Consider the following 22,827-nt stretch of genomic DNA (forward strand, 5'->3'; position numbering starts at 1 on the left):
AAAACCTTTCTCCACTTTCCTTTTCATTCTAAGACTCTGTTTATTTCACAGAAAAATGTGACATTTCTAGAAAACATTTTTCGAAATTTTTCTGTTATTTAGCTGAGACATGAAGATGAACTGTAAAATATTTTTTGTCGCTTGGTAAGGAAATTCTCATTTCGTCAGAAATTGCTGACATGAATACCAGCGGTGCTACGTGGCATGACCATGCTAATATGGACAATTTTTGTAATTTAAAAAAAATCAATTTTTTAATTATTTTTTTCTATTCTTTCTTTTTTTTCTTTTTCTTTTTCCTTCTTCCTCCACCAGTTGTTGGGCCTCGACGACGGCCGACGACAGGCCACAAGCAAGGGTCAACCTCAGGCTAGGTTGAGCACACTGGAGGCTAGCGAGGTGGCACATCGCCCGAGGCGGGCAAGGTTGGAGCTCGCCACATCTCGACGAGGTGGAGCCTCGCCCGAGGTCGATGAGCTCAACCTCACTAGGATTTGGCGAGCTCGAGCCTTGCTTGAGGCCGGCCTTGCTAGCTCGCACCTATGCCCGATTGTTGGCCATCGCCGAGGCCCGGCCACTAGCGGAGGAAGAAGATAAAAGAAAAAATAAATATTAAAATTTTTTGAGTTTTTTTAAAAAATATTGGCCTCAATGGACTCAGGCACAAGAGTTGAGGACTCTAGCTCGGCCTTTATATTACTGAGCCTAGCATCTTGAGCACGGGTACGAGTATCGGTGTCCTGGGCCCGACTAAGGTCTTTGGCAGGCCTAGATGGACCCAGACCAAGGTGCCGGAGTGCCAGCCTAGCTGTCAAGGGCTTGAGAATGAGTGTTGGGGTTCTCGTGCCCATGTGTAGAGTTTCCGGTCCAAGTGCCGATACATATTCATATATTTGAAAAAATGATTTCCGACTTTTTAAAGAGAAAAACATTTTCCAATGAAATCCAAATGCTGAAAAATGAGAAAAATATTTTTTCGGAAAATGTTTTCCGCGAAACAACAGAGCTTGAGTGTCTGTTTTTCTTTACAGATTGTTGTGTTCCTTTGTGGATTTTACACTCGTTTCCACCATAAACGTTTAGCTTATTTTTCATCTCTAAACATTTACCTCTTATTGAGCCTAAAATTGGAGAATCAGATAAGAAAGTATCATAAAGAATATTTTTAAATAATATAGCTTATTTCGAAAACAATTTATGATAATAAAAGAAAGGATATCGATTAATTTATAATAAATAAAAATATAAAGTAAAAGACAATTAAATATCTAATCTATGAGTAGATTATTTGTTGTTTGAATTATAACTTCTTATTTTTCCTTAATATACCTACCTCATGACATGGATATGTTTCACATGAAAATTGTTCAAAAAGACCTAAACCTATTGTACGACAACCAATTCAATCATAAACTTTTCAATTATGCCAATTTAGTCCTAAACCTTTTCACAACTTGCCAATTTAACCCTAAACTTTTTTCGTAACTTGCCAATTTAGTCCTAAACCTTTCAATTGCGCTAATTTAGTCATAAACCTTTTAACGATTTGTCAATATAGTCCTTCGGGCCAATTTTGGCCAGAAATCACTAATGTAGCAATCTAGTCAGCATCGTTTGTTCTACATGGCACGGCCAGCATTGATGTGGATAATTTTTACATTTTTAAATTTTTTTATCTTTACTTTTCTTTTATTTTCTTTTACATTTTTTTCCCTTTATCCCTCTGTCGGCCATTGCCGAGCCTTGTTAATGGCTGGCAGAGCTCACTAGCCTCAAGCAAGGGACACCCGCACCTAATGCCAGCAAAGGGAAAAAGGGAATAAAGAAAAATAAAATAAAATAAAATAAGAAAAGGAAAAAAAGAAAAAAAAGTTCATAAAAACTAAAAAAATTAAAAATTATTCACATTAACAATGGCCATTCCATGTAGGACGGTCGGCGCTAACTAAATTGCCACGTCAACGATTTCCAACCAAAGGACTAAATTGAAAATTTGTTAAAATGTTTAGAACTAAATTGACAAATCATCAAACTGTTGGGACTAAATTAGCATAATTGAAAGGTTCTTATATATTCATTTACATGTTTATTTATTCAAAATGTCATAAATCAATTTATATTTATATAAGTAAAGCTTTTATACATAAAATTCTTGGTAACACGCCAACCTAACCCTAGATTTAGTAGATACGGCAATAATCCCCAAAATGAAGCCAGGGAAGCATGCAAAAGAAGGAAATAGAGGGAAAATTGTTCAAATAGTCCTAAATTTATTGTACTTTTGCCAATTCAGTTCCAAACTTTTTAATTATGCCCTCACCCGATTCGACGAGGGTGGCCCTCGCCTAAGGCCGGTGGTCATCAGCCATCAACAAGGCCCGATGATGGCTGACGGAGAGAAAAAGAAAAAATAAAAAATAAAAGAAGAGAAGAGAAAATGAAAAAAAAAGTAAATAAGGAAAAGAGAAGAAAAGAACAAAAAGGAAAAATAAAAAAATTCGAAAAAATATTAAAATATTATTAAAAATTGTCAATGTTAGTACCGACTATAATCTATGAGAGAGAGGGAGAACGCATGCGAGCGAGAGGGAGTGAGCGATGAGGAGCTTTTATTTTTGTTTCTCCTCAGAAATAGAAAAATATACTCATTTCTGTTCCAAACCTATTTCTAGGCCAAAAAATTTGTCTCGGAAATAGGAAAATGAAATTGTATTCCCAAACGGATTTATGTTCTAAACTTATTTCGGAAATAGAAAAATAGATAAATAGAATGGTTATCATGTGCTCCCTTAATCCAGGTCAATCCTTATTTTTGGAATGTAAAGGCCAATTTTGGCTACAATATGATTAGATGGATCCAAGTTTGATGATGTCAATTCATTGTACTAGTTGTTGATTGTGCAAGAGAGTTGTCGATTCATTTAGATCTTGGCGGTGATTCAACAATTCACTAGTAGATAAGTTGTCGATTTCATAGTTGTTGATTGACTACCTAGATGTCAATTTACAAGTTCACGGTTGACTTCAAGACTATTAATTGACTACCTAGCAACCGGAAGCTGTTTAGGATGATTTCCTTTGATGTTTGTCAATCTTCCAAGGTATCTATTGGGCTGCCCAGGCTAGTAAACTAATTTAGAGTCTACGTTTAATTACTTTGTATCTGGTTAAATGTATTTAGTCCTAGTTTTATGAGTTTTAAGTGTGTTGTAGGTTTTAAGAGTCAAAGTTCAAGTTTCTAGGTGTTTTAATGCATTTTCTAGTTCCTAGGACTTTATTGTGTTTCTAATTCCTATGTCTTTATTAGTTTGGTGGTTCTCATGTCTTTAATGCTTAGTTTATTCCTTATGTATTAGTTACTCCGTAAAAAGAGGCAAATTCTCAAATGTAAGGCAGAAGACATGAATATTGATGATATATGAGATTTTTCTCTACGTAAGCGTATATCCTCCTAGTTCTTTATCCTTGAAATGTTGATTCTTTCTCAATGGTGAGCGAAGAAGTCATTTATCTTTGACCGGTGGATGTCCTTTAGGGTTTGGTGGTAAGCTTTTCCTATCCCGAAGTCCTTTATCCTTGATAGGTGAGTTTGTCCTTTAAGCCTTGGTAGTGAACTTCGTTAATCCCGAACTTATTATTTGCTAGTGGTGCGTCCTTAAGGCCTTGGTAGTGATCATAATCTATCCTTCATCTACCACATATCATCCATTATCACTCAAAACACATTCGCCTTCCTGCATACATATCAAATGGTATCAGAGCCAGGTTGAACTGGGATAAGGACACTAGGAGTGCCATAATTTTCATACGGCGCTCACTTGAGTGCCATAACTTTTTTTTGGCTCACTTGAGTGCCACATCGGAGTAAAATAGATTATTTGAGTGCCACTTCCGGTGAAAATAGATCACTTGAGTGCCATTTCCGGCGAATGAGTTGACATGGATTTTTTAATTAATTTTTCATCCGATGTGGATTTTTTTAACGTTATTTTATTTTATTTTATTGATTTTATTGAATTTTATTTTTCTTTATCTTTTTATTTTTATTTATCTTTTTTTTTTCAAGGTTGGTGAGGGTCACCGGTGACCCTCGCTGGCGACCGCCTCGCCTGCGGCCGTGAACGCCCTTGGCGAGGCCATCGCGGCCTCACAGGCCGCGGGCGCGGCGGCGAAGGCTCTCGCCAGATCCGGCGAGGCCGCCTCGACCGAGGAGGCGAAGGCTCTCGCCAGATCCGGCGTGGCCGCCTCGCCCGCAACGGCGAAGGGTCTAGCTAGATCCGGAGAGGCCACCTCATCCGAGGCCGTGAAAGCCCTTGGCGAGGCCATCGCGGCCTCGCCGACGTGGGCGAGGTGGCGAGGGCCGCGCCCGCAGCGATGAAGGTTTTTGCCAAATCTGGCGAGGCCGCCTCGCTTGCGGCCGGCGAGACGGCCTTCGCGGCCTCGCCCACCACCTTCGAGGCCACGGGCATGGCGGCCTTCTCCCAATCTGGGCGAGGCCTTCACAGCCGGCAAGGGTTGCCGGTGACCTTCGTTGGAATTGAAATTTTTTTTTGCAAAAATAAAAAAATTAATAATAAAAAAATTCAAAAATTAAAAATATATATATTAAAATATTGTCCACGTCAACTCTGGCGAAGCCACGTCAGATTTTCCGGGTTCCAAATGGCATTTGGCACTCAAGTGATCACTTTTTCAAATTTTTGGCATTCAAATGAGCCAAAAAAAAATTATGGCACTCAAGTGAGCGCCGTTACAAAAGTTAAGGCACTTCTAATGTCCTTATTCTGGTTGAACTTGTTTTGAGTGATTCTTGTTGTTACCTATCTCCCATTTCATATCACACTTTTGTTAAAAAATAAAAGGGAAATGGCCGATCAAGTTCCAAGAGGCTTGACATTGGAGCAAGCGCATGATAAAAAAAATGACCGTGCTATAGAGAATCTCCAACGACAATTGGAAAGAGTTCTCACTCTCCTTGAGAATCAAGCACAACAAGAGCAACCACAAAAGAGCTCGAGCTCCTCATCTACAACATACTGATATAGAACTTTGTACGAATTCTTATTACAAAACTATAGGTGACTATAATTATTCGGATCATCGAGGAAGGAGAAGAAGAAGGCGCAAGAAGAATGATCATAAAGTAAAAGTTGAGGCACCAAAATTTGAAGGTAACCTAAATCCAAACGACTTTGTTGATGGTAGTCATGGCCACGGTTCGGAACCGACCGGTTCCGGTTCGTGGCCAAGCATGAACCGGAACCGGAACCGCCCCTGGCGGTTCCCGTTCCGGTTCCGGGCCGGTTCTTTTTTTTTTTTTTCTTTTCTTCCTCCGCCGGCCATAGCCGGGGCCAGCGGAGGTCGCCGGCCTCAGGCGAGGCCAGCCTCGTCGGCGTCGGGCGAGGGCCGCCCTCGCCTGGGCTGGGCGAGGCCGGCCTTGCCAGATCTGGCGAGGGCTCGACCTCGCCGGCGTCGGGCGAGGCCGACCTCGCACCTGGCCAGCGAGGCCGGCCTCGGCCAACGCGGCGAGGTCGAGCCTCGCCAGATCCGGCGAGGCTCGACCTCGCCGGCGTTGGCCGAGGCCGGCCTCGCCCGATTGCGGCGAGGTCGAGCCTCGCCGGCGTCGGCCGAGGCCGGCCTCGCCCGGTTGCGAGGTGAGGTCGGCCTCGGGCGACGCCGGCGTGGTCGAGCCCTCACCCGATCTGGCGAGGCCGGCCTCGCCCGACGCCGGCGAGGACGGCCTCGCCTGAGGCCGGCGACCTCCGCCGGCCCGGCTATGGCCGGCGGAGGAAGAAAAGAAAAAAAAATAAGAAAAGGAAAATAAAAAAAGAAAAGAAAATAATAAAAAAAATTAAAAAGTTAATGTTCCGGTGACGGAACATTATTCAATATAAATTATAATTAAAATGTAAATTGTAATCAAATTTGGGGACAAAAAGACAAGAGAGAAAGAGAGGGCTTGAACTTAATAAATTATCATTTAGCACATTATAATTCGTTACAACGATTTATAAAAAAAAAAGGAGCACAATATATATGCCCTAAAATGACCCCAAAACCTAAGCATTCCGTGCGCAGGGGACCAGAGGTCACATGTCGTCGGATTATATTTCGGTTTCCCTAAGCTCACGTGGGCGTACCCGGTATGAGAAACAAGGGTTCCCGAAATATTTGCCAACTCCAATAGTTCTTTTACCCTCAATCGTCACTACCTGTTCCAGTACCGGTACCAGTACCGGTAGTATCTCCGTCGTTAAAGAATTCGGATTCATTATTCCGATCTATCTCTTGTTGCCGGTATTGAGCCTTCATCCAATCAGCAACACAAGCTTGAATCTCCACTGATTTTGGAGATAATCTTGAACGATGTTCGTCCAAAATATTACCTCCGGCACTGAATGCTTGTTCAACCGCAATTGTGGAACAAGGGGTTGAAAAAATATGTTTTGCAATAAGAGAAAGGATTGGATATTGGCTTGCGTGCCTCTTCCACCAATCCAAAATTAAAAAATCTATACCACCTTCGGATTCAGTAAACTCAAATGAAACGGTTAGATAAATCTCTAATTCAGAAATATTTCCTATTACTCCCTTTTGTTTTTTTTGTCTATGTAATAAAAGTTGGTACCCTCTACTAATTTTACATGTACTGTCATTTTGTATCTCCGTAGATCGAGAAGATCCAATATCACCTAAATTATATTTAGCATAAAATTCATTATATAATTCTATTACTACATTTTTAACCTCTCGTATTATGGTTGTAACATTTATCGCATCATAATGTAAACATTGATAATACGTACGCAAACAATCATTTAAGCCATCCAATTTGCAACGCGGATAAAAAACACAAGCAACTAAATAAATAATGGGAATTTCCCTATAATAATGTAGCCACTTCATTTTCATTGCAACTATAGTATGTTGCAATTCAACATCATTTTCATATTCATCAAAAATTCCGACAATATTAGTACACTCTACTAAAAATAAATGTGTAGTAGGATAATAAACACCGGATAAAGTATAAGTTGCATCATTAAAAACCTTTAAAACATCTAAAATTTTTTGGCAAATATCTTACTCTTGTGGGTATAAATTAATCTCAGGTATATTATTAGAAATAAACACACATAATAAATCTTTATATGCTAAAGATTCATTAAGCAAGTGAAAAGTAGAATTCCAACGAGTTGGAACATCTTTTGGAAATCTTTTTGGCCTTTTGCCATTTTCTCTACAAAATTTACCCCATTCTTTCATTTTCTAGGGATGTTTCCATAAAAATTGAATCGTCGTTTTTATTGGTTGAAGAAAAATATCAAGAGTTTTCAAACCATCTTGTACACATAAATTTAAAACATGACAAACACATCTAATGTGAAAAAATTTTCCGTCAAAAGCGGGTTTACAAATATTTTCTAAATCGGCAATTGAAGCGGTATTTGCCGCAGCATTATCAAAACCAATTGAAAAAATTTTGTTAAGCAAATAATATTCTTCTAAAATTTGCCTAATTATTCTATAAATATTATTTGCCGTATGCTTATCATCGAAAACTCTAAATGCAATAACTCTTTTTTGAATACTCTACTCGTCATCTATCCAATGACATGTTATGCCCATGTAAGAATGATTTTGCCAATGATCACTCCAAATATCACTACCTATATGCACGCATCCATTAAATTGCATAAAAAAATTTTGTAAATCTTTTCTTCCATTTTTGTAAAGATCTTTAATTACTAGTTTAATTGAATTTCTAGGAATACGTTTTGCTTGTGGAGCACATGCTTTTTGTACAAATTTATTAAAACCAAATCTTTCTCCAAAATTAAATGCTAAATGCTCAACAGAAATAAATTTGCCTAATTCTTCCTTATAATTTTTTTCATTAAAACGAAATAAAGGGGAAGTGTTAGGATTGACGTACCCGGAAATTTGTTGTTGCCCGATATCGATTCCCGTTTCGGTTGGATGTTTGCTCGTAAGATGTCGTTTAAATGTTCCATATCCTTGTCCACCTGTATATTTATATATTTTCCCACAATATTTACAAATTATATCATACCTTTTTTGACCAATATCAAACCTTTCCATTTTCGTGAAATGATTCCAAATGTCAGATGTAAATTCCCGTTCCACTTCCTTTGTTGTAGATATTTCGGCATGAGGATGAAAACTTTCTTGCGTCGGGACGCGCTCCACATCGGGAAAAATGTTGATTTCATCATCTTGAAAATCTGCATATTCACGAGGATCAAAAGAATGATGGGATTCCGTTGCGATATTCTTACCTTTGCCAGTTGACACTCGACTTCTACTTGCCATTTTTCGAGTGGATTGAGAGAATTGAGCGAATTAATTGGGAGAATTAAGAAAGAATTGCGTGTATTGAGAAAATTGAGAAAATTTAAGAGAATTTGAGAGAATTTCGACTATTGAGAGAATTTGATAGAATTGTGAGTATTGAGAGAATTTGAGAGAATTTATAAGAAAAAAATGAGAAGAAAATTTAGAATTAAAAAAAAAGAAAAGATAACCGTTGCAATTTTGCAACGGTTATCTTTTCTTTTTTTTTAATAGTTTTTTGCCCGCAGCAGGGCCTGCAAACGTGCAGGCCCTGCTGCGGGGATTTTTTATTTTTTATTTATTTTGCCCATAGCAGGGCCTGTGCAGGCCCTGCTGCGGGCGCCTGGGGGAGTGGGGAGGGGGCCCGGGGGGGTTTTTTTTTTTTTTTTAAAAAACTTTGCCCGTTGGGGCCGTTGGGCCAACGGGTCACTGCACTGCAGAGTGCAGTCTGCGACTCTGCTGACTCTGCAGTGCAGAGTGCAGCAGTTTTTAGTTTTTATTTTTTTATTTTTTTTTTTCGGAACCGGGCCCGGAACCGCCGGTTCCATAATTTCTAGAACCGGAACCGGGCCCGTAGGGCACGGGCCGGTTCCGGTTCCAAACCGCGGGCCCAATCAACGGTCCGGGCCCGGGTTTGACCGGTCCGGTTCCGGGCCGGTTCCGGGCCGAAACCGGCCCGTGGCCACCACTAGTTGATGGGATACATGTTATTGAGCAAGTATTTGACTTCCACTCGTACTCGGATGAGAAGAGATGTAAGGTTGTTGTCCTAAGTTGAAGACATATGCCTCTCTTTGGTGGGAGAACCTAAAGCATCAGCGCATCAGGGAAGGAAAAAGTAAAATTAAGTCGTAGGAAAAACTTAAGAAGTTACCCACTCATGGGTAGCTCAATTGGTTAAGGCGTACTTGGGATTGTGTGGTTAGGCGCACCGGTCCTAGGTTCGATTTCCCAGCTGAGCACTTGTGATTTAAGTGGGGGGCCATGGCGGTGGGTTGCTGTGCTAGTCTCCCCCGGGGAATAGTCGAGATGCGCGCAAGCTGGCCCGAACATCTCGGTTAAAAAAAAAAAAAACTTAAGAAGTTGATAAAGAAGAGGTTATTATTTGACAACTACAAGCAAGACTTGTTTCTCATAATGAATTCCCTCTGGCAATGCTAAACGAGCGTTGAAGAATACATTAGAAAGTTTGAACAACTCCTTATGAGGTGTAATATTCCAAAACTGCCATAATAGACAATCGCTCGTTTCCTTGGTGGCTTGAACAGAGAGATTACCAATTTGGTTGAACTTCAATTATATTGGTCTTTCAAAGATGTTTGCAAACTGACCATGAAGGTAGACAAACAACTAAGGCATGACAAGGGTTTGTCGACCAAATCATTGACAAGGGGGAGAACCTTCCTTAAGGGTGTTCCTTCTAGAAAGGCCTAGACTTCCTCGAAGGACAAAGGTAAAGAGAAAAGCCACGGAGTCTATCAAAGAACTTCCCTAAAAAGATCGATGGTGGTAGTGCTTGAAAGTGATTCAAGTGCTATGGCTATTGTCACTTCAAAGTCGATTGTCCTAATCGGATGATTACGACTCTTCAAGAAATTGAAAAGATTGACTTGGAACTTCAAGAGACTTAGTGAGATTCATACCATGTAAAGTCAGAATTTAAGGAGCAAGACAAGATCATGAACAAATTGAAGAAGAGATGTTGACGATCCAGATGCTATGAAGCAACTATGATATTATGGATGGTGAATCTCCAAATAAATTCTTACCCAAAAAAAAAATCTCCAAATAAATTTATTGAGGCAAATATTGAGGTTAAATTAAAGAAGAGATGTCGATGATCCAAATGCTATTAAGCAATTATGATATTATGGATGGTGAATCTCCAAATAAATTTGTTGATTCAAATATTGGGGTTACAGATGGAAAGGGAATGATTACCATTTTCATTTCGAATGTCCCGAACATCTCTCTCTCAAAGTGCTCATAAATTGGCAAAATATGTACGATGTAATTTCTGCTTTTGAGGGAGCCTTGAATGGAAGAAAAGAAGCCACGCGGACGGACTACCTTATCCCTTGCCGTCTAAAAGCAAATTTGCAGTCGAGGTCGAGGAAGAGAGGGTAACGAGAATGGTGTTAGGCTCTCAGGCTCAGGTCGTTCCGTTTCTGTCGGACATATCTGCTATCACCTCCTCCTCCTCCTCCTCCTCTTCTTCCTCCACTACGATTCCATGTCTGACAAGACGGAGAGCGACCATTATCAGTTCTCTAGTTGGAGTTGCAGTTGGCGTGTCCTCTTTGCTGCGCCTGTGCAGTTCCGATCTCCAGTATTCTTCATGCCGTCCGGCACTGGCAGAGCAGAAGCCAGAGGACGAGCTTCAGCGAGAAGAGGATCGCGTCGTCCACATCTTTCAGGTTTGAGCTCGTCAATTCCTGAATTTGCTATGTTCTCTAACTTTGTTATTCTTCTTCTTCTTCTTCTTTCCCGAAGTGTTAAAGAATCGATTCATTTTAAATTCGCGTCCATTAGAGATACAGCCTTTTCAGGTCTCTCGCAGTCACTTCTCTGTTCTTTCTAAGCTTGACTGTTAAGTGTGATATCGGAAGGAAAGAGTTTTATTAACTACCTGGTGAAGTAAGCTACGTTGATAAGTTGATTATCGATTATAAAATTAAGGGTCACCTGCATTTTAGGGACTTGTGATTTGCGAAGAGCTAATTTTGGGTCTCGTGTAAAGTGAGTGCGACATCGGACCCGAAACATCATGTCTTTGAATCTCCTGGTGCCTTGAGTGACTCTCTTTTGTGAAACTAATGTCCCTGTATTTGGTCTTGTAGGAAACTTCGCCGTCGGTTGTTTTCATTAAGGACTTGGCAATAGCTAAAAGCTCCAAGGGCTCTTCGAGCGAAGCCGTGCCTATTGATGATAAAGATGCCAAACTTGAGGGCACAGGTTCTGGCTTCATTTGGGATAAATTTGGTCACATTGTAGGTACTCTTTCTTCTTTCTTGACTTCCTCTGTTTGGCTCCTCTTGATATACTGTTGCGAATCTCATTTCATTTAAGTGTAGATATGACTTAATTATGTAAATCAATATGATCATATTGGCTAGCTAGAATGCTGATGTCAATGCATGTTATTCATACCCAAAATATACCACACACATGTAAATGAAAACGGGCATTCGGGAGCACATTGTGATAAGATTTTGCATCTCTCTGCTGCTCAGTCTGTTGATATCTTGTCCAACAGAGATTGTGCTTTGTTGGAGAAGACAGCCTTTAGAAAATGGTCCTCCCTGTTGCCAAATGTCGGAATTGCATTTTTCTTTTTTATTGAGTTAGAGCAGAATTTGTCGATAGCCTGGTCAGTGGACTTTATAGTTGATTGGGCAAAGCAGCATTTGAAGTGTGGATCAATTCATGTAACAATATTGAAAAAGCTAGCTCGAGTGCAGTCATATACCATACATGGGAGTTGAGAAATAAGAAAATGATTGAAGGCAGGCTTCTTGACATTGAAAAGTTGATTGTATTCTCTTTTAATGCATGCCCACACCTGCTAGATATGGACTGACAAATCTGAAGAGTACAGTTGTTACTGTACAGCAGAAATTCATTACTTTGATTGAGCGATAACAGATTACCATGCTTAATAATGAATAACTTTAGAGAAGGATGAATAATTCTCCTCGTAGATTGCAAGGCTCCTCTAGAGAGTTTATAAGATGATTTATGCACAATTGACAACCAAGGCCTCATGTCATGGCGAGCTACGGCAATGTAATTTGAGAAGTTCCTGGCAGTAACCCTTACAAAATGCTTATGAAAGTTCAATCTGACAACTTCTGAAGTGAGCTATTGTTTCATGCATGGCAGGTCACTAATTACCATGTCATCGCCAAGTTGGCCACAGATCAAAGTGGGTTACAGCGTTGTAAGGTTTCATCATACCTTTTGTCTTCGAGTAATCTTCTTGTGCAGTTAAATTAGACTTTTCTTTAAATAGATAACATCTGGATGTTTTCCTGGTGTAGGTGTTACTAGTAGATGCAACAGGTAGTAGCTTTGTCCGAGAAGGCAAAATTATTGGCTTTGATACTGCAAATGATCTGGCTGTCTTGAAGGTGAGTTGAAGGAAAAAAAGTGTGTCTTGTGCTGTACATTACGTCTTTACCCTTATCAAACAAAGTAGAAATGCTATTTGCTCTGTGGAGGCCAAATTATTTATTTGATAGATAATATGGTTATTGACATTTGACATAGGGGGAACTGTTTGTCAGTTCTGAACATTATGCCAGTGTGAAGGATCTCCATCTGTCAAGTAAGCTTGAAGATAACCTTAAAAGGAAGTAGAAAAAGGATAAACCAAACCTTTGATTTTCTCTTCTTATTTCATTCACAACTTACAATCTCAATGAATTCTTCATCAGGAATAACATTTTGTTCGGTAACTTCTTAGGAGTTGTTTTGTATTTTTGCTTTCTCTTATAGTTTTGGCTTCTGCAAGGATTGGGTAGAAGTGAAGGTTTCCATCACAAAACCTACAAACTGTGCTTGAAAATCTCCTGTAATTCCTTGAATTTCTGGGAATCAGTTATAATCAACTGACTAAGCTGAGCCTGTTAGAGATAATTTAATTTGTGGCAAAAAGATTGTCGAAATCTGCTTGACCAGCCCTTTTATCCAGGTCAACATCGATGGACATCAAGTAAAACCTGCTGTTCTTGGGACTTCCCATGACCTTCGTGTAGGTCAGAGCTGCTTTGCAATTGGAAATCCATATGGATATGAAAACACGCTCACAACCGGGGTAATTCTTAATAGAAAATTAAGTGTAGCCTGACAGACAGCACCGTGTGAAGCATTAACCTGCTGTCAAGTCGGGTCGATGATTCTCTTGTCCTGATAATCCCTTTGATCTTCGACACCCTCGCCAGTGGTTTTTACATTTCAAGATTTGACAAAATCATATAAAAAAAAGTTGTGCATCTGCCTGATGCTTTAATTGATACAGGTGGTTAGTGGTTTGGGGAGGGAGATACCCTCACCAAATGGAAGCTCTATTCGAGGAGCTATACAGACTGATGCAGCAATTAATTCTGGTGAAAGTTTAGTCCTGTTATTAATTGCTTTTGTCAAGAAAAAGCAAAATTTTTTTGGTGTAGACGAGATATTGATTTTGTTTTTGTCATGTGTACATTTATGTTTTCCTTGTGGTCTTGTTTGGTGAAAATTGATCAGTGACAATCCCAAAAACCTGTCATACAAACTATTATGGCCATTTTCTAAGCTCCGATCTGTTCTGTTTGTGCAGGGAATTCAGGAGGGCCATTGATAGATTCGCATGGCTATGTGATAGGAGTCAACACAGCAACATTTACTCGCAAAGGTGAAGTTCTGTTGCCCAGAGATTTGCCTCTTCCCAATGTCTGAAAGAATTTGAGATAAACAAACATATCATACAGGGACAAACAGTCTGAAAATTTCTAAAAATGCTTTTTTCCTCTTTTATGCAGGGACAGGGTTGTCCTCCGGTGTTAACTTCGCAATTCCAGTGGATACCGTGGTCCGAACAGTTCCTTACTTGATAGTTTATGGAACACCATATAGTAACAGATTCTGATCTCTAGTCTGTGGTCCGAACAGTTCCTTACTTGATAGTTTATGGAACACCATATAGTAACAGATTCTGATCTCTAGTCTGTTGTAATTGTATCTACTGGTCATTCCGAGTTCAAAATGTTCATTGTAGCCGCTCTTGGAGTTATGGCGATGCGTTAAATAATTGCCATTTCTTGAGTAAAAACTGAACTGTAGCGCTTTTAATCTAATTGATGCAGTGCAGCTTCTTTGCCGGGCTTGTAAAAGTAAAATTGTCACATGTATACCAGTTTGGGGTTTTTCGTAATATTAATCCTTTATTTTTCGAGCTCAAACTTGAAACATATTCTTAACAAATGAATTGGGGAAGGGCTCATGCTAAGTATGAAATGATCTTGTGCCACAGAGAGAGAGAGACCAAACCCTGCTTTGGCTTGTGTGGGTCTCGCAGCCACTTCCTCTATAGTTGAACTTCGTGAAGACTTCGATGCCAAAGTTTCTTTTAGTTAGGTGATGCAATGAATAACAGAATGAAGATATATTGGGCGATGTAGTTGTTAGGGACAGATCCTGATAATATCTGAGAAATCCAACCTTAATTTTCATAAAATTCAAGAAAGACCCTTGGGGCGAAAATTTTTAGGGTCAAAACCGGTGTCTATGGTACCACCAGATCCACGTTTAGTACTAGTCAATAAATCATGGAAGACAATAGAGCAGCTTGATTGCAAAAAATGTAAAAATGGCTATCTATCAGCGTGATTGTTATTACAAGAATTGACTCCAACTGAATGTGTGCCTAATGTGAACAAAAAGACAACACCGACACTTTATCATCTAAATCATAGGGAGAAACACCACATCGAAGACATTGAGATTATTTGACATTCTCTTGGGTGAAATCTATGGGTAATCGTTATTAGGGCACTTGGACATGTGATAAAATTTTCAAACTATTTGAGAATGTACTTCATTTATTTTAGTTGAATTAGCGTTTTCATTGAATTTTCTTGATTAACTTTTGTCTATTTTTTACGTTTGAAGAAAAAGTTCACCTAGCTCGGCCCAGCTCATGCTGCCCAGGTACAGTCCGATGCCCACTCCTAAACACTTCTGTTAATTATAAGTCATTTTTAGAAGAACAAATATTTTTCATTAAAAAAAGCGTCATCGTGAGATTATGAAAAAAGTAAAAACATGTGAGATAATATCCGTAAAAATAGATGCAAGGAGGGTTTTAGAGATGCTGTGAGACCACCAAATAAAGTAAGGCTGTCGAAGAAGCCCAAACCGATCCCAACCGAAATTTTCGGTTTTATTCGCATCGGGCCTTCCCCCGGCTTGTGTAAAAGCTTAAAAATCTGGGTATTGTAATTGTTTTGGTTCGGTTTGGGTTGGTTAGGTTCGGTATCCGAACTAAACCGAAACAAAGTTGAAACCCCACCTCTATTGTTTTGGCAGCACCAGCCCCGTCCATTTGCATCTTCGTCGTCAGCAAATCAGCCTCACTCGCTTCCCTCTCATTCCTCGGTCTTATCTTCTTCGCCTGCACACAAAATGCAACAGCAATTCGCACGTTACTTCATAAGTAAACAGGTCATTTGCTCGCGCACAACCTTCGATTCTTGGTTTTAATTCAGAGCCGACTTATTACCTAGCCAAGTAAAAGAGCTTCGATGGAGCGAAGTGTGACGTCCCAGTTCGTCACATACTAAGGCATTCTTTACAATCTTAATTAGCGCATGCGGAAGTTATTACGAGGTACAAAGTCAATCAAAGATGAATACGCGAACTCCATAGCATAAACAGACCATCCTCATTTTACAACCATCTACATGAGTTACTTACACATATGTACATCTTGTAACCCAACTTCGTGCATGCCAAAAGACTGCATCACGTACATCACGAGGCCACACTACTTACGCCTGGGAGGGGGTTCAAAAAGTTGTCTAACCCTTCTACATGGCAGCGTATCGTGACAATAGCATGTCTAACTACATATAGACAATATATACATACATATGCTGATACATGGTCGTGCCATCTACTCCTCCGGATCACTATACTCCTCAGGGTCACTATACTCCTCCGCATCGCTATCGTCACTACCGGTATTGCTGTCATCGTCCATGAAATGAAGAGGCCCAACACTACAAAAAAACATGATTTTTGCGACGGGAAATTTTTCGTTGCTAATTTGCGACAAACTTTGCGACGGAAACTAATCCGTCACAAATTTCCGACGGAATTTGCGATGGAATTATTTTCCGTCGCCAATTCCGTCGCAAATTTGCGACGGAAAATAATTCCGTCGCAAATTTGCAACGAATTTTGCAACGGAAAATAATTCCGTTGCCAAATTGCGACGGAAAGGAATTCCGTCGCAAATTCCGTCGCAATTTTGCGACGGAATTATTTTCCGTGGCAAATTTCGTCGCTAATTTGCGACGAAATTATTTTCCATCGCAAAATTCGTTGCAAAATTGCGATGGAATGTTGGTCGTCGCTAATTCCGTCGCAAATTAGCGACGACTAATTTTCCGTCGCAAATGTGCAACGGATTTATTTTCCGTCGCAATTCTGTGCGACGAAAGTCGCGACGAATATTATATCCGTCGCAATTTGCGACGGATTTTGCGACGAAAGTGGATTCGTCGCTAATTTGTGACGGAAAATTAATTTCGTCATATGCACCCCACCCGTCAATTTCTCTCTCTCAGTAGTGATTCGTCACGTCGCTCGCTTTTCTCTTGCCTTCTCCCTCTTTCGTTTCTCTCAATAAAACGTGCGCGCAGAAATCAATCTCGGTAAAGCTTTTCCACCGGTAAATATCATATCTAATTTCGTGACTAAACATGCGACTAATACGGTCCTGTTCTTTCTATTCATCGCTTGATGCGAAATTTTTTTTTATTGACTTTTTTATTCTGTTTTTGTTGTAAATCGGTGGCCGATCGCCGGATCGGCGACGGCCACCAATTTGCGACGGACACACCCGGGCGAGGCCGCCAGTCGACCTCGCCGCCATGGCGGCCTCGTCCAGATCTGGCAGAAGCCGACTGGCCTCGAGCCATGGCCGGCGAGGCCGCGCGGCCTGGCCCAGATCAGCCGGTCGTCGGACCGGCGACAGGAGAAAAATATAAGAAATTTTTTTTTTTAAGAATTCGGAAAAAATAAAAAATATTTAAAAATGAATGTTAAGTGATTTTACTTTTATTTAGGTACGTGTCCAATTGAAGGTCTCGCAATCCAAGTGAACGTTGCAATTCTCTTCAATTAACCACTTTCTACTACCAAGATTTCAGTCAAATATTTGGGTAAGTCTTCTTTACATGGTAATTTTTTCAATTTTTTAAATTTCAAAGTAATTGTTGCGTGAAAAACAAAATTTTAATTTTCATAATTTTATGGTTTTAATTAACAACAGTAGATATGATATTTTAAATATTTTACGAGATTTTTTTATTTTAATACAGACACAATGCAAAGAGACAGGGCTTGGATATATAATAAGAACTTACCTGGACGTCGAGGATTGACCAATGAGTTTCGTACTAGGTTGGAACTATTTTTAGACTTTGCTAGTAGTAAATATGAGTTCATGGATGGAAATAAGTTAAGGTGTCCGTATAGAAAGTGCAGTAATGGTAAATTTCATGTGTGTGATACAGTTAGAGAACATCTTTGCAGATTTGGGTTTACTTCGAATTATTATAATTGGACTTGCCATGGTGAACCATTTATATCTGATGAAAGATATCGAAGAAGTGACCAATTTTTAGTTGTCGTGACCTAAAATTCCTCAGGCTAATGGATTGTTAAGACTAAGCCTAACTCGGGCCCTCCCAAGCCCTACCAATTCGCAACTTAGGGTTTAAGTTTTTAACATGCAAAAGTTTTTATGCTCGGAGTCGCCACTAATCAATTTATGGTAGGTTGATTAGAAACCTAAATAAAACATAGGGAGATATGTTTTATTCCTACGAACCAGAGATTCTAAGCCCGGGGACTTGATTACGCTAGATCTGGTCTAACGCCCTTTCGGTACCTTTTCTTTTCAAAAATGTTTTGGCAGGCAGTTTGGATCCATTTCAACTTAATTACTAACATGTGAGGTGATCATGCGGGTGCGCAAACCACCAATTTAACACCCAGAAAGCATTAAATAAATTGCAAGCTTGGAAGAATTACTTACCTGGAAGCAACGTAAGCATCTGCATTGTTAGCTAGAAAATCACATTGACACCCTAATATGATTTCTAATTAACAAGCAATTCACTCAATTTCTTTTTTGGATTTTCACTTATTTAAATGAAATCTAGCCTATATACAATGACATGCGAAAATGACATGCGATTAATGCAACCTAGCATGCAAACTATATGTCGTGCGACGACGTGACCTATTTCTAATGACAAGACGAATGATTATTTTTGGTATTTTCTCAATTTAAATTCGGAATAATAAAAATGCCTAAATTAACATGCAAACTATGATGACTTAATCTACCCTGGCATGATTTCTTTTTAGGATTTTTGTTAAAATTCAAAATAATGAATTACTTAAATTAAGAATACAATCTATCCTAATCTATCCTAAAACAATTCATTCTTCTTTTCTTGGGATTTTCATGGAAATTCGAAATAATAAAATAACCTGAATAATCTATTAAGATCAGAATATTACTTAATTTAAACTAGGAAATAAATCATCTCAAGTCCTAATTTAAATTAAATAACTACTCTATCTTCTAGATATATTTAGGATTCCTAGATATGCAAAAACTCTAATTCAAATCTAATTAATATTTTTTGAATTTTCTGTTTATTTGAAAAAGGAAAGCAATTAAATAAACAAGGATAGCAACCACATTCAAAACATCCACGCGATCCGCCATATTTGTTTCAAACTCGGATTAGGCACAAAAATCAAACCATCGGTCATATCTATAGGGTTATAGATATCGACGGAAAGCCGATTATTCAAATTTGGAAAGCGGATAAAAATCATTATCGTACCCAAGTGGTTATGGATAGGATAATAATTTTCCGTATCGCCGCGTATCGTACCTTAGGGATAAGGTCGGATAGTCGTCCAGATACGTTGCTAAATTAGGAAGTTTTCCTAATTTTGAATATTTAAAAATATTGCGGATATATCGAACATTATCCTAAGATATCTAAATATCCACATGATATTCACGAAATATTCAAACACCCATATTAGGAAATTAAATATTCTGAAAATATCGGATAATGTTGAATTACCTAATTTGCAGATAATTCCCAAATTCAAATTGTGGATCGGGATCGGACTCGGACGACGGGCGACGCGGCGTCGGGAGCAGCGATGCAGCAACGTGGGCGGTACAGCGGCGGTGCAGCGGCGATGTTACGGCAGCGGGCGTGCAGCGGCTTGCAGCGGCGACGCGGCGGAGACAACGGTGGTGGTGCAGGGGACCAACGGCGGGTTGCTGCTGGTGCTTGCCTCGATTCGATGGCCTGGCTCGTAGAGACTCGCAAACGGCGGCGGTTGTGGGACTTGCGGCTACTAGCGGTGGAGGTGCTCGTCAGGGGCTGGTTAACCCGCGGGGATGAGTTTCAAGCAATCTGCAAAGGGAATAGATAAAACAGCAAAAAGCTCCGTTGATGTTGAGTGTTGCTTCACTGCAGCTACAGCGGCAAAGCTGTGATTTGGCGTGGTGGGATGATGGCCGACGCGGCAATGAATTCTGGTCTTGCTGGAATTGCTTGAAGAGTCACCTGGTCTGAAGCGTGGACGGCTGTTGAGCACGACAACGAGGCTTCGTGAAGGCTGGCTAGGTAATCACCAGACGACGGGTGAATTTTTTGGATTGATCTGGACTTCACGCCAAGGCGACTGGACTCGATGGCCTCATCGGCAAAATCTTTTGGACTCTTTCTTTTTGTCTTTTTCTCTTTTGTGGTGAAAAAGTGTTCTCTCCCTTGAAGACGTAGAACTGACCGGGAGAGAAAAGAGAGATCCCCCTCTTTTGCCTTTTCTTGGTCTTCTTCTCTTTCGCTTTTTCTCTCTGAAAATTCTGATCTGAAAAAACTGTGTCCGAAATTATGTGTCGTCCCTAAAATCCTGACCTAATGATGTATATATAACACTAATCTAGGTCAATTAGATGGGCTCTCTAGTCCTAATGGGCTTAGGCTTGGGCTTAGATTTTAATTTAATTTAAATGGGCTGATTTATCTTGGGCTTTTATTTAATTAAGCATAACGGGCTGAATTAAACTCAAATTAAAACAACCGAGCCCGTTTGACTTGTAATTCCCGGCCCTTGCATTCCAAGCGAGCCGAGTCCCATTCGATGAAATTTAAGCTCGTTCGTCACCGCCGGTCCGATGCAAAATGCAATTAATTTAAAATGAATTTAAACTATATGTTATGCAACCTAAATATTTTTGTTTAGGGGTTAAAAATTTAATCCCTAATTTTCTATACAAATTACGACTAAATGATACGCCAAAATTTAGGTGTCAACAGCTGCCCCTCTTTGAAGGTGAGCTCGTAGAGGTTGCATTCAAAGACTAAATGATACCTAAATTTCAACCATGAAAATGCAATGAATGTTGTTTTTGTCGGGATTATGAGTCCCATTTTAAAATGCATTAAGAAATGATGCATGCTAACATGAGTGGAAAACATACCTGGAATTACTTACCTGACAGGAGTGAGATAGCGCAATTCGAGGCACGACTCGGACTTTGTATGTTGTTTGGCAAATGTCTGGGCTCATTTCCATAGGTATTGCCTGATATACGTTGATGAACTTCGGCGATCTGCAGTTAAGTCAAAACACACGAAGAAAGCTCGACGTATCCAATCATCATCTGGATTCGTGAGAACAGTTCCGATCTTTACCAACTACCTATACATCTCCATAGGTGTTTGCAAAGATTTGGCCGCTTCACTTATACCGCTCATAAGTGAATTGCGGGAGAACTTTTGAAGTCAAGAGGATATTCCGACCTTTACATATACCGCTCATATGCAAAGATTTGGCCGCCTCACTTATACCGCTCATAAGCGAGTAGCGGGGAACACACTGGGGTTGAAAGAATATTCCGACCTTTACATATACCTGTTCATATGCAAGGATTTGGCCACTTCACCTATACCTGCTCATAGGCGAGTAGCGGGGGAATACCTGAGATTTGGGGAGAATTCCGACCTTTACATATACCTGCTCATATGCAAAGATTTGGCCGCCTCACCTATACCTGCTCATAGGCGAGTAGCGGGGGGAATACCTGAGATTTGGGGAGAATTCCGACCTTTACATATACCTGCTCATATGCAAAGATTTGGCCGCCTCACCTATACCTGCTCATAGGGGAGTAACGGGGGAATCTTCTCGAGATTGTATGAAAATCTGTGATTTGGTGAACAAAGGGGCTAGCCCAAGTGTTCAAGGGTTCCTTGACAAAGTACCTGGATATCATCAGAGGTACCTGAAAAAGCTTGATCAATAGACACCTAAACATCATCAAAGGCATATAGAGATCGCAAAAATGATCAAATGTGGGTCCTGACGATTGCTCGAACAGGTTAGGGATACCTAGATAGTCATAGACATCCTAGGGATAGAGATATACGTACCTGGCGATATCTCCAACTCTGAAGGTGTGTCTCCTGTTAGACACGGATTTAAGTAACATGTAATATGCATTCGCACACTGTCAAGAATACATATACACATGCACTATGATTTTCAACTGATTTTCATGCACGATGGTTTTGTCAAATCGGTATTACAAACTCCGCTGGGGAACAATCATGACAAGACAATCCGAACTTACAAGTGGGTGTCTTGAAAATGCCGAATGAGGGACTTCCGATCTAAAAGGGCTTTCTCTCATTCTCATTGAAAAAGGCTGATTTATGAGAATCACTCCATCTCATCTTCATCATGTGGACAAGGGTCCGAGTATTCTCACAAGTGGTACGACCTTACCAATCTGAGAGGTTTTTGTCAGGACCGTAACATGGGCTTGGTCAATGGCTTAGCAAAAGGGGACTCTTTGAGTCAAGGCTATTGAAAGAACAATACTCCGCAATCGTCTCCGGGTTTACAAGTCAAGAACCCTGCAAAACGAGATAGAAATGGACTTGCTCGCACTTCTTCGAGCTAAGCTTATAAACATCTGAATCCTTCGTTAGTTCAAGTGCCATAATCTGAAGAGACTTTACAAGGGACGTAACGTAGGCTAGGCTCATGGGTTGAGAAATGAATAGATCATTAGGCTCAAAATGAGTATAATTGGGGTGAATAAGTTGGTGATCATCTTGGCATTGTCACCGGTCTTCTTGTTCATTCTTGGGAGTTGTCTTTTTAGCGAATGCTTCATTGGGCTTGAATTCACCACTTCTTTAAATTTGTAGGACTATGACTATCCCACTGGGGATGATTTTGATACACTTATCTTTCATCCTTAGGCATTGGCCTTGCTTTTACCAGGCACACTGCTCTTTCTTGCCCACTGAACTCTTTTTTTTTTTTTTACACTTGACATACGCTGTTTACAATGCATATGTTGGCCAACTATACTCTGACTGAATGATTCAACATTAGACTTCCAGGGGTAATTGCCTTCGATTGACATTCTGAATATGCTGCTCGGCGGTGACAACTTTTACCTTGCCCCAATGTGGGGGATGATCACCAACTGGTTTTAAGAAACGAATTTGCAGGCTCAATTGGGCTTAGCAAAGGATAAAGTGCGTATAGGATAGAGAAAGAAATGCTCTTCGTCATCCTAAGGCACTTGAATTTCGTATGAATTCATCTGAAAAAAGCAACACTCGAAGATTGATGCAAGTGAGAGCAAGA

The 22,827-nt window shown here is 40.1% G+C and overlaps 1 protein-coding gene across 3 annotated transcripts; it reads left to right on the forward strand.

Annotated features, from left to right (window-relative positions):
- Nucleotides 1-10,403: 10,403 nt before the first annotated feature.
- Nucleotides 10,404-14,256, forward strand: LOC115693784 (protease Do-like 5, chloroplastic). Of its 3 annotated transcripts, XM_056302502.1 has the most exons (9): nucleotides 10,410-10,772; nucleotides 11,196-11,345; nucleotides 12,238-12,300; nucleotides 12,396-12,485; nucleotides 13,049-13,171; nucleotides 13,376-13,463; nucleotides 13,676-13,750; nucleotides 13,878-13,924; nucleotides 13,995-14,256. In XM_056302502.1, exons 1-9 carry the CDS (start codon nucleotides 10,488-10,490, stop codon nucleotides 14,052-14,054), a joined length of 981 nt encoding a protein of 326 aa, XP_056158477.1. In that variant the 5' UTR covers nucleotides 10,410-10,487; the 3' UTR covers nucleotides 14,055-14,256. The 3 variants fall into 3 exon arrangements, with proteins under 3 accessions (XP_030476705.1, XP_056158477.1, XP_030476702.1); XM_030620842.2 differs by having other exon boundaries at nucleotides 10,411-10,772; nucleotides 13,878-13,999; XM_030620845.2 differs by lacking the exons at nucleotides 13,049-13,171; nucleotides 13,995-14,256 and having other exon boundaries at nucleotides 10,404-10,772; nucleotides 13,878-13,986.
- Nucleotides 14,257-22,827: the final 8,571 nt, after the last annotated feature.

The sequence above is a fragment of the Syzygium oleosum genome, unplaced genomic scaffold (assembly GCF_021117445.2).
Source record: "Syzygium oleosum isolate NSW1041296 unplaced genomic scaffold, Sole_v2.1 Sole_v2.24, whole genome shotgun sequence".
NCBI classification, from domain to species: Eukaryota; Viridiplantae; Streptophyta; class Magnoliopsida; order Myrtales; family Myrtaceae; genus Syzygium; species Syzygium oleosum.